The sequence below is a fragment of the Sciurus vulgaris genome, assembly GCF_902686455.1.
Source record: "Sciurus vulgaris genome assembly, chromosome: 10".
In the NCBI taxonomy this organism is placed as follows: domain Eukaryota; kingdom Metazoa; phylum Chordata; class Mammalia; order Rodentia; family Sciuridae; genus Sciurus; species Sciurus vulgaris.
Genome location: NC_136470.1, coordinates 104,432,183 through 104,444,829, shown reverse-complemented (window position 1 = coordinate 104,444,829; position 12,647 = coordinate 104,432,183). Strand labels below are relative to the sequence as shown.

The window sequence follows — 12,647 nt, the reverse complement described above, 5'->3', positions numbered from 1 at the left end:
GAGCAAAGAAAATTAATTTGCAGCTGTGGAGGGATCTAGCACATTAAAACAAAGAGGGAAGTGGCATTTGGTAATAAACTTTCAAAGCATAAGGGTGGATTCATTTTTAACCCCTCATTTTGATTTCTCCTTACCTTAAGGTGCCCCTCAGGTCACTGTACTTTTGTTGACTCCAGAATATGCTCCATTAGCTTAGGGAGCAGGAAACATGGTAACTGTTCTCCAGTTATGTCCTAACGCTGACCCCCACAAGCTTATGCCCACCTAAGGGGATAGAGGGTCAGACAGCAGCAGTGACAGTATTAATTTTAATTAGTGTTTTCATTAGGAAGTGTCATATCGAGTTCTGATTCTTTAAAAAATGACACATTATCTGCTTTCATTTATTTTACTGTACTACAAATTAGCAGTGATTAAAGTTAAAATTCTATAGACAGTATTTCTTTGAGAAATTTAACCTCAGTATTTCTTTATGAGCTTAAAAGACATATAACTAATATTTCCTTAACACATTTCATGTGTCAGGCACTATTTGGAAGGCTTTATGTATCTTCACTGATTCATATTATCTTCATTACTTGAGTCTTGCTCAGGCAGTCACACATTCTCTTATTCAGGGCAAATACCTTACTGAATAACTTGCAGGCAGCCACTGAACTAGGTTTGAAGCACAAAGGGGTGTAGGGAAAAAAAGATCATATTTGTGGAATTGAAAAGGTATCTTAGGACTTCAGGTGAAAATGGTGTCATAAATTCATATTTTGAGACTCTACTTGTTGAAGTATCTATCAAAGCTGTATAAAATATTTTAAACATGAAAGTAAAACAATATTAAATGAAAACCTAAAATTAAATCTCTAGTGGAACTTGAAAAGATATAGAAATGGTAAGTAGTGGTGGGCTGGGAGGCAGTGTAGGCTTGTTAAACTCTGGGTCTGGAAACAGGCAGAGGTAGAGGTAGCTCAGATTTAAGTGGCCAGGTGCCAGAGAACAATAGTATCTCAAAGCCAAATTCACAACATGAAATGAGGAACCGTTCTTTCCTGTTGTCTTTCCTCCCTGCAACTGCTGTTTGGGACAGTGATTTTCCTGAGGCTGACAGCTCATTCTGGATTGGGATACCTAGGGTGACAGTTGGAGGGAACTATACCAATCTGCCAGGACTGCTGGCTTGGAAGAAGTTTTAGTATGCTAGAAAGTGACGCAGGACTGTATTTATTTTTATTGTTTTTCTAATAAATTATATTACTTGGTTCCTTTTTCCCATCTTTACAACATATCACTAGCTAATTTCAAAGATGTATAGTTACTTTGATTTATTAGCTTATTCTAAATTAAAGATTCAATTTAAATTCAATTTTCAAAACCTGGCTCCTCCTTCCTGACATCACAAACTAGAAGTATAACCCTCATAGCCTGAAGGGATTATCAAGAGTTAGGCCAAGGGTTGCTTGTGTCTGGGTCTGAGGCATCTTCTTTCTCTCCCATCATTCTTCTGACAGCCCTAGTTCCTCCAGGTTGGGAGGGGCAGGGAGAACAGGTGAAGGATGCTGACTTTCTGCTCCTGGTGGACATAGTGTCTGATGTTACTTGGATGTGGTCTGCTGTGGTCTGAAGTTGGTGGTGTGCCCAGTGTTCTTGGAAGAAGTATGTACCTTCAACCCTGTCTATCTCTAAGAGTCATTGCAGAGAGGGCAGCCCAGGTCTGTTTTGGCTGCCACCAGTGATCCATGTGCTCAGCCCTTCTTTGGCTGGATGTGCGATCCCTTGATCCAGCAGTCCTGAGCAGCCTGACTACTGCCTCTCTTTGTCAAATCTCCATGTGCAGTACATGAAACCAAGGGAAACCTCTCCAGACTGGGGAAACCGAGATGGGGTGAGAGCTTACTACAGCTCTGTACCTATAAACCCTGTTTTATTAGCTCTTTTATCAGCAGGGTCTCCTAACTTTGATTAACAAATCTGTGGACCCAAAGTTGTCACTCATTTACAGAAGACTCCAAATGCCAGGGAACCCTTGCAAAAGAATTGCAAGAATGGGCCTATTACTTTGCACTTTTTTGGTGCAGCCTGTACTGAAGGCTTTTTAGTTTAGCAGAGATCAGGCAGGACAAAGAGGCTGGCTTCTCTTCTGGCACAAAGGCAACAAATTTATGTCCTTTCCTCCATTTTTCAGTCTTTTATTGTAAGGGGAAAAGAAAAAAAGGGGGAGCAGATGTTGATAACAGTGAGGCTAGTTTTCCAGTCTTTAAGAACTTCCCATGGGGAGGTGTCTTACAACTTTTCAATGGCACTCTCTGGGATGTGGGAATATTTAGTGCCTTTTGCTTTTAGCTCTTACCCTTGGTCACTATTCCAAGACAATAAGAAAATGTCTTCTCGTAATCCTGTTGCCCTGTATAGGTGAGGAGAGAGAAAAGAACTTTTCAATCAAGACAAGTCTGCAAACTAGTAAACTAGTCTAAAACAAATAAAGAAACTAATTCCAAGGAAGGCAACTGTCAAAATCACTGATCAGATTATCAATTCCTGTAGAAATAAAAATAACTCAAAATTATGAAAGCATCAAATAATTAAGTGTTAAATCCTGGAAGGAACAGAACAAAACATACCTATATTAAATATGAGATGTGTACATTATAAGAGAGATAACTGAGCATGGGATTTGGCAAGATTGTTTGGTGATTTAATCAATTACTGACTTTAAAAAGTCTCCATTTCAGGCTGGATATGGTGACACACACCTGTAATCTCAGTGAGTTGGGAAGTCAAGGTAGGAGGATTCCAAGTTCAAGACCAGCTTCAGCAACTTACTGAAGCAGCTCAGTGGTTAAGTACCCCTGATACTGGATTCAGTCCCCAGTGTTAAAAAAAAAAAAAAAAAAAAAAAAAAAAAGGATCTATTTCAGTGTGTCATTTGGTAGTTAAAACATGCTACATTTTGTTCTTGTTTGAAGGAATATACATGAGGACTTTGTTTCAACAAACCTGTCTGACACTACCTGACTGTGCTGCTATTCAATTCTGACATTTATCTGGCATTAGCACAGATCCCATGGGTTAAGGGTATGACTGACCCTCCACACAACTGCCTTCACTTTCAAGTGACAAGTCTCAGGAGGTCCCCAGGCTGCCCATGCTTCTGACCAACTACAATTATGGTGCTTTCCATGACCTCCTTAGGTTCAATAATTCTGGTAATTTGCTGTAATGACTCACAGCACTCAGGAAGGCATTGTATTTATTATTATACACCAAGCTTCAGTGTCCAGGGTTTTTACTGGGGTTTCATTACATAGGCAACTAGACGGGTTGCATTCTTTGTCAGAGATTGAACCCAAGCCTAGACATCTTTCTGGTCCCTCCCCAGAGGCCAGGCAGCCAAAAGTTTCTACCCTCTAGTCATGTGGTTGGATTTTTCTGGTGACCAGTCCTCATCCTTAAGCTACCTAGGGTCCCATATGTCACTTCATTAACATTGGAAAGGTATTTCTATTGCAGAGGCTTTTTCAAGAGTTTCAGAACTTATCAAGAACTCATGACAAAGATCAGACAAATTCTTCATTATATCACAAGGAATAATGTTAAATTCTATTACAGAGAAGGCATATATTTAGGTATAAAATGTAAAAGAAACCACTGAAATATTAGAATTATAATATAGAACTAGGTCTTATAAATTGTGCAAAATAGAATATAGGAAACATTTTCTATCCCAAAGGGATAAGAGAGAGGAAAAGAGTAAATGCACACTCCTGGTAAACAGGAGCCACAGAGGGAGATGAGACTAGACCAGTTACACTTGTAATGAAAATGTGTGTAACTATATTTACTTTACTTTTTATTAAAAGAAAAATTAACAAATTAAAAAATTTAAGTGCAGCTATAAACTGATAAAATAATGTATGCTATATTTAAAGTAGCAGAGCTAGATAAAGCTAAGAAAATGTTAATCAAATGAAAACTAGTATCAAAATGTTAACATCAGACAGATTAAAGATAAAAGAAAGCAATGCAAAACACATCATCATGGGCTAGGAGAAACACTGCATTATGAAAGGAGCCATTCGCTAAGTATATCCATCAATCATAACCTTGTTTATCTTTAACAAAATAACCTAAAATATGTAAAGAACTAAGCTGTCAGAATTACAAGTACTATTCAAAATGACTCATGGGAAATCTCAATATACATCCAAAACTAAGCAGAGGAAAACGTTTAGTAACTGTAAGAGACTTATCAAGAAAATCATACCGGTTTGAAATTTGTACGTATGTGTGCACATACATGTGTGTGTGTGTGTGTGTGTGTGTGTACAAACATACATGTCCACGCTTCTGTTACCAAAGAATGCATATTTTTAAGTACACATGTATGCAAAACATTTAAATACATTTAAATAGACACGGATATGATTGTTTCAGTATACTAATTGGGGGTAGATATTTTTGTATTCATAGATTTTGAAAAATTAATACCATACATGACAGTCTTTGATATCTGTGTAATTTAATTTAATACTCAGTGTTTCTATGTGTAGGAGGAAAAATCCTTTCTTCTATTGACCAAGATCTGAGTGGTATGTGAATTAATTGATACAAATTTATAGGAGAAAAGTTTGTTATGCGTACGTGGGAGTATCCTACAGGGAATCGTTAACAGAACAGCTAGAAGTAAGAATTTATGTACCCCCTTAACAAGGGCTATTTAGGGATTTGAAAACTGGAAAGTTCTGACAGGGCTCATTTACACAGTTTTTTTTGGAATGTCCTGGTGCCCAAGGTGAGTAACCTCCCTGACTGGAGACCTCCCTGGAGTCAGGAAGGAGAGACTAACTCTTGGAAAGCTTTTCTGTAGCCAGTGTCTGACAGAGTATCAGAAGCCCATCTCCACCTCCCAGCTACAGAAATGTATACAAAAATCAGAGCTCTAAAAGTCTGTATGCTTTTTTGTGCACTGAGAATAAAATCAAAAGTCCTTGGCCTGGAAGTTCTGCCCAGCTCACCAAGCACCCCACCATTTGAGCCATTGGTCTTATTTCAGAGCCTTAGGAGGCCAAGAATTTTTCTTGCAGAGCCTCTGCTCACTCTGCTCCTTCTGCCTGAATGGCATTTTCTGGCTTTTTTCCATGGCCATCTTCTCTTCGTTGTTCACCTCTTCAGTGCAACCTTTCCTAATTAATGAGCTCTAAGTATGCGTCACTTAATTCCAGTTCAGCCCCCAGGTATTTTTACCCTAACATGTCACATTTTGTTTGCCTTTTACTTCTCTTCTGATCATCAATAAATATGTAGTGAATGTGGACTTTCTTTCCTTTGTTAACACTTACACCTGAAACGCAGTGCCACATCCAGATACCTTCTCCTTCCTTTGCCCCTGTGCACTTCCTAGGCTTTCAGCTACCAGCATGCATTTCTTGGCTTGAGGATTCACTTTGGTTTCTGGATGCTAACTCTTGTCTCTCTTTGGGCCTGAAATACCATGGAAGGAGTAGCCCTGGACCAATCACCAACAGGAATTAGTGTATAAATGCTCAGGAGATGTTGGAGAGATGGTTCACGATGTCTGGCTCCATAATGCGTCTTTTATTGGCTGGCTGTTTTTCTGTGTCTCATTTCATCACTTGCTGATCAGTGTTTTATATAACTCCCAAGAAAACTACTTATATCCAAATCCTTGTTTGGGGGAATGCTTCTGAAACAATCTTTATGCATATAGTTACACAATAAGTATTTTTTGAATGGATGGATGGATGTAGTAAGTGGACAGATGAAAAAGAGGTTGAAAAGGGAGTTCAGGGTGGGATGATGTATAATGTTTCAAATTATTGACAGGTGCTGTGAGCTCATTCTAATTGAGGCTAGTTGTCTACCAAAAAAGCATGTAAGACACATAAAGGTGTAGGTATGGCAGTTTACAGAAAAATCTAATATGGAATTTTTAAAAGCTAAGATTTTCTTTAGGCTTGCTGCCCAATTCTTGAAGATTTTATGGATGTCTGGTTTATGCGCAGTTTTTACACTTCCTGGTTTTATTACAATATTTACCTAAAATATTAAAGTGTGCTATGCAAACTCATAAATAAAGTTCATCATGAAATTTATTCAATTTAAGAGAGTTTAACAGTGCAAACAATCGCCTTTTAAAAATGCATCTGGAAGTGAGGATTGGGCTGTAAGTGAAATCAGATGGTGAGATTTAGAGCCACAGGAAAAAAAAAAGCGATAACCAAAAGAAACTGCAATCACAGAGGATGATGATGTAACTGATAAATAGTGTGGGAGGTACTGTTGAACATTCATCAGCATTATTATTTTGTCACTGGACAAGTTCACAATTTTGTATTTTTGGGGGGGTTGCTGACTAGAGCTCCTGACCCAGAGCTCATTTATTTTCAGCAGATTATATATGTGGGAGACTAAGTCAGACTGTGAGCTTCCTGAAGGCAGGAATGTCAAAGTCTGAAATCATCTTTCACATTCCCAGTGGGGTCAATGCTTGACTTGTAGGTGAATGGAATGTGTAAGAAGTAGGAGTGGTTGGACCACCTTGCTAATAATGAATAGTATTCTCAAATGCAAAATGATGTGAACTAGCAAATCGTTCATCCTTAAGCAAAGCATTCCTCAAACTACAAAAGATTATTTAAAACTAATAATTCTGATGCTCCAGGCTCTCAGTGTATTCTAGCCCTACTCACTTAAAAATTAAAGATGGCTGATCTAAGATCCTGTAAAATGATATTAACTTTCTATAAGGGATATTACTATGATGCTGGTTGAAAAATATTTGTGTTTAAACAAGCATTATATGTGAAATCCAATTAAATGTGCAGATGGAAAATATTGTTCAGAAATAATTTCCAGGAAAAATTTAACTTCTTTTGATGAATTGGCTTGCTTTTTCTTCATGGATATTGAAATTCCTGACATACTGTTCTTTTTCAAAATTTAGGCTACCAAAGAGCTCAGAACTTAATGTGTAGTTCAATTTTTCTACCCACATGGGAAGTTATGACTTGTATATATGCCTTTTAAAATTTTCCTGGTCTTTAAATCTATTCTAATTTTTTTCTTTTGCCTGGTACTGGATTTTTAAATTTTACTTTAATTGACATGCTTAATTTTTTTTTTTAGATGGCCTGTATTTTTCTCTTAAAATATTTTTTAAGCTGTGAACTTTTTGTGTTAAATAGAAAAATAAATGACTCATTCTTCATATATAAAACATATATTTCCGACACATCACTGCTGTTCTTTTTTCAAGGCCCAATGTTTGTGAAGAACAGCTAGTGACAGTGGCGGGAGTCGTGCATCCACGTGTCCAGGCCTTCACTCACACTGTCAGACTCCGGAAACAAGGCTGTACCGGCCCATCACGGTGTATGGGTTATGAAAGAAGGTGAGGATGCTTTCTGCTCTTTCCTTGTGATTATGAAAAATGAAAACCAGAAGCTTTACCTGCTTCTAAATATTTCATCCAATAAATTTTAGGAAATAATTGCATACTTAAGTAAACGAGCATAAGGTATGCTCACTAAGAACTTCAGAATAATGTATTTCCTTCAGAGACAGAATGTATGATCACTTCACTTAGGCCTCGTTTATGTGTGAAGTATTTTAGGCTAGATGCCACTAATTTTACCTCATGACATGATACTCCATTGAAAGCAGAAGATCAGAAGACTGACAGAAACAAGGAATATTGTGTCAGTTTGCTAAATTTAGCACGACTTGGATCCAGGGGATCTACAGTTGTGAACCATCCTCTGACCTGCCCTTGTACTCTTGTAACACTTTGAAACCTAGAGCTTCTTTAACTTTATTATGGCCTTTGAATTAGGATTAACTCTGCAGGCTGGAAGAGGAGAGAAAAGCCAGTGTCCACAATGCTTTCTGGGAGCCAGGGCTTCCTGCAGACATTTTTTTCCCCAAAGTTTTAAAATAGTTTTACAAAACATCTAAGAGCCTATTGATACAAACAGTTGCTGATGGATTGAGTTTTATGTAAATTAGTCACCTGAATCTGAATTCAAGATACTTAGCCTTAAAAAAATGTGTGGCTTCAGGTTAATGAAGAATTTAGTATTCATACTCTTATTGCCAGTGGAAAGTTGAGGACATTTATAAATAACTGGGTTTGCCATGGTATAGAAATATCAGAACACTTACAATATAGAACTAAGTATAATACAGTAAGACAAAATAGTTTATCATGGGGATGTTTACATATACCTTGTGTACACATGTGTGTGTGCACATTAGTGGCTAGATGCCACTAATGTGCATTCCACCTTTAGGTGAATACACTTTTATTTTTGGTCCAAACTAAGGATATTTAACTGACATTTAGATCAGAAAATTTCCCCTGACTCCTAGTAGTTTTGCAGTCTTACACAAAATTCCTACATTTTTCTGTGCCTTAGTCTATAAAGTTGGAAAAATAATGCCACACATGGGTATATGGGAATTAACTGAAATATATTTAACACATGTGGCACAATGCTTGGTACATGGTAGGAACCCAATATGTGTTAGACAGTATAATGTTGTGGCAGAAAAATTTATTTTAAGAGAAATTAGAATGGAAACCATACTTACAGGGCACATGATTTATTCATCAGAGTACTTGTTTTGTAAATGATTTATCATTTAAATTTTCTGTAGTGCTCACATAAGTTTTAATCATTGTTGGTATTAGTCTGAGCCAAAGAAAGAAATACCTCTTCCTTATAGATATCCAGAATTGAGAAGAGCAAATCTAAATAAGTAAAACAGGTTTTATATTTGTATTCTCAAGAGCTTAGTAGTTTTAGATATTCCAGGTTTGACTCTGGGTTCAGAGCAGTGGCAGCATTGAAAGATGCTTGGGTCTTCATACATTACTACATAACCCTATACTTGTATCCTAATCAGAGAGAGATGCTCCAAAATATTAGGTTACACTTCCAGCTGGTTAAAAATGTAATAAACTATGGTAAGGCCAATAAGTCCTATTTTTGAGAGAAGAGAAAGAGCAATATACATTGCCTGGGGGAGGGGGCAGAGAGAAATTGGAAGAAGTAGAACCTGAAATTGACCTTGAACAATGAGGAGATTTAGGCTGGAATGTGGGGAAGGTGTGTGAAGGGGAGAGAATATGATAGTGCTTTGGGGATAAAGAATGAACTATAACATTGATCTGACAGGAAGGAAATCAGACAGGAGACATTGGTGTAACAGTCTTTTGATAGGTCAGCACAAGTGCTTCAGTATTGTTCCTGGTTTCCTCCCTAAGGAACCCTTTCAAGGTTTTTTTCCATAATTGCTCCCTCCCTGTGAGACTTTGGCATTGCATGTATATTTTACATCTATTTATGTGCTGTGCTTCCTCAGGGGCCACACACCATTGAATTAGTTGATTCTTTTTATTTCCCCTTGAACTAAAGACTGTCAGCTCCTTGCATGTGTCAGCACCATGGTTGAGATTATGCTTATAGTGAGGTTGTGCTATAGTGGATCCAATATCTGGGGAGTCTTCAAATCCACATTGAAAAGCATGTACCCATGATTCTTCAGGGTTTCTTGATTCTCTTTAGAATTTTGGGTTTCATTCTTGATGGCTTGAGCGATCCTCAGGGTATTTTAGACCATACACATGGGGTCCTTCTCGATTTTCATTAACCTATATTTATAATTAATTTTGGTTGCATATGTAAAGAGGTCTGTGTGTATAATATATTGAAATTATATGCACACATACACATATATCTCTATCATTTCTCTCTCTCTACGTAGTTATATATATGGTGGGATTTGAAATGGAGGGAGAGAGATTTTTGTGTATGAAAACTTTGCCTTAAAAGGAAGCATTACATTCTCCTGATCCAGATTGCTGTCCTCCTTAGGATTCGGTACTACACCACCTACAGACAGGTGTACAACATGGAGCGACAGACAGTCTACAGGTGCTGCCCTGGTTGGAGCCGGTGGGATAATGAACCAGGTTGCCTACACCGTAAGTTATAATTCTTCCTGTCTAACTCTCTGTCATTAGAAGGAATGGTTTTGCTCTGTGTTTGGCTTCAATCATCTCATGCCTGTCAAGTTTTCGGCATCTTTAGAAGCACCACAGATTCACAGCATCTCTTTGGACTGAATATTCACACATGACATGTGCAAAAATGCACAAAAAGCCTTTCCGTTAAGCGTTTCTAATGATAGGTCATGACTCAGGACCTGTGGAAGTGCTGCTTTATATTCTGTCTTTTTATTTAAAAGACAGTTGATTTAAAGCCAGACAGGTTCTACCTTGACTTCCATTTCTCTTTTCTGTTTGCCCCTTTCCCATATCATCAAATTTGTAATCCACAGTTGATTCAAAAGTCCAGAGGGAAATCACTGTACTAAATCTAAATGGGATTTCTCCACTTGTGCTTGTCATGATTAATTGCAGAACTCTGGAGGCAGTTTACTTTTTAAGATGAGGTATGCAGTCCTTTTACAAACCTCCGGTGTGGGTGTTTCAGAACCTTTCAGGTATGTTTGACAGCACTCACCAGCAGAACTAGTGGCATTATGTAGTTCATTCTTGCCAGGAGAAATGGTTCCGTTTAGTGACTCCTTTACCTATATTATGTGTTTATGGTTATTGCAAAGTCACTTAAAATGCTTCCGTGTGTTGCAATCAATGCAGCACATAGCACAACAATTCATCTCCACTGCTATTCTGTACCTGAGGGAGTTTGTTGGCATCCTGCTTCCTTCCCCAGTGTGCTTTCTGCTCTTGAAATGTCTTCGTGAGGTTGCCGCGGGCTTCCCATATTAAGCAGGCTTACTGCTGAGTGGTGCAGCAAGGGTCACTGTGTATTTCCATGAAGTGTGAGGCTACTGCAGCTGATTGGTTTAAGATCACCAAAAAGTGCCATCCCCAATGCTATCTCACTATGTAATGAACTCAACGACAATGGGATGAATTCTTTATGTTGGTGGTAAGACACCTATCAAAGTCCTTTCTTTGCCTCTGGTTTAGAATTAGTAATTCATTTGATTTTTGCATTGTTTTGACCACATAGTCTTCTTATCCATGCAGGCTTTTTAGATCAGTGCTTATCAAATTGAATGTGAATGCAGATCAACTGTTATTTTGTTAAAATATGAATTCCATTCAGTGGACCTGGAATGGGGCCTGGAATTCTGCATTTCTACATGTATTTCAGGTGATGGGAATATTTCTACACAAGGAATTCTTTAGGGCTTTAGACAGTAAGACCTTTACTTGTAATGACAACACTCTTTAGACTTGCTTTGAAGGGGCTAGTAGAAATGTCTAGAATATGTTATATTAACAATATGGAGCCTATATTAATGATTTTCTTTCTTTCTCTCAACTCCATTCTCCCACCCTCCTTGATTGCCCTCCTTTTAGCTGTCTCTGCTATGGGAACTCATTTCAACGGTAGGAAATGCTCAGATAGTGAAGTCCAGCGTTGTGAATGTTCTCAGGGATTTCATGGACCCCACTGTCAATATGGTGAGTCACCAACAAGACCATTTATTATGAATTGGAACTGTCTGCTTTGCTTTTAGGGGACAGCCAATTTCGTCGATGCAAACTAATGGCAGGGTTATCCCTTTGGGGATTGGTGAGTGGTTAAAATGAGCCACTAAGCAGAAACCTACAACCTAAAGTGTAATCAGCCTCACAAAATATGCTTTGTAGTTTAGTTTTAATTATTCACTCTAAGAGTTCAAAGGGTAGCAGTAAGTACAAAATACTCCACTTTGTAAAGGAAATGGCAGCTTAATAAGAAAACCTCTTTCTGACCTCAGATGTTAAATCTTTCACAGAGCCAAGGTTTGAAAATGCTGGTACAGTATTCTTCTGTGAGATCTCTATGGTTTATGAATGAACAAAGTGGGATTAACATGAATTCCTCCTATTGTGGTACTTACTATTTCCATGCCCTTAATTTAAAAACTCCAAAAATAAAAACTTAAAACTTGCATGATTCTCAGTTTTAACACTTGGCAACCTGGTTTTCTAGGTTGGTATTTTATCAACTGTCAATTTCGGACATGTATATTTAAGATGTTTCTAGTGCCAGAAAATTTCAGAATGGCCAATTATGCATCTTTAACTGAATTACCGGTGAGATGGGATCGTTTCAAAAGGATTTGCTTTGACTTGATCATCTGATTCTAGTCTCTAAAGAGTATGGATGCATCAGCAGTTATCTTTTCAGAGCAAGAAAAGCAAAACAAAACCTAACTGAAGGAAGTTGAAGGGACAGATGTAAAGAGTTATCCAAAATACTGCATTTATTGTCTTCTGCTGATGTTTTCCTTCTTTCTCTATTACTTGGATCTTTGTAAGAGAAATTGGATGATTGCTAAGAGTTCATCACTCATGTCCATTTGTCCCTTCCACCCTTGGCAAAAGGTTAAGGCTTCCGTTTTTCATGGGTCACCTCAGAGTTATTCTTCTTGTAAATTAATCCTAATACTCTCTTCTGAGCTGCTTTTTTTAAAAAATGCAAATTAAAATAAAACTGCTTTTTAACCCCAATTTATTCTTTGACTATGGAACACTGATTCTGAAATAGAGGTCAGTGGATGCTTTGAGTTCCAGGATGTATCTTCAGCTATTTCATGATTTTAAAGAAGTA

The 12,647-nt window shown here is 37.7% G+C and overlaps 1 protein-coding gene across 1 annotated transcript in view; it reads left to right on the top strand.

Annotated features, from left to right (window-relative positions):
• The window catches only part of LOC306637667 (EGF-like and EMI domain-containing protein 1), a gene marked incomplete at its 3' end in the record, with an annotated part of 604,663 nt that overhangs the window by 57,769 nt on the left and 534,247 nt on the right, over window positions 1–12,647 (top strand). The window contains exons 2-4 of the mRNA XM_079100439.1: window positions 7,268–7,402; window positions 9,888–9,997; window positions 11,408–11,512. Coding sequence (XP_078956565.1) covers window positions 7,268–7,402; window positions 9,888–9,997; window positions 11,408–11,512 — 350 coding nt within the window. The remainder of the gene's footprint in view (window positions 1–7,267; window positions 7,403–9,887; window positions 9,998–11,407; window positions 11,513–12,647) is intronic.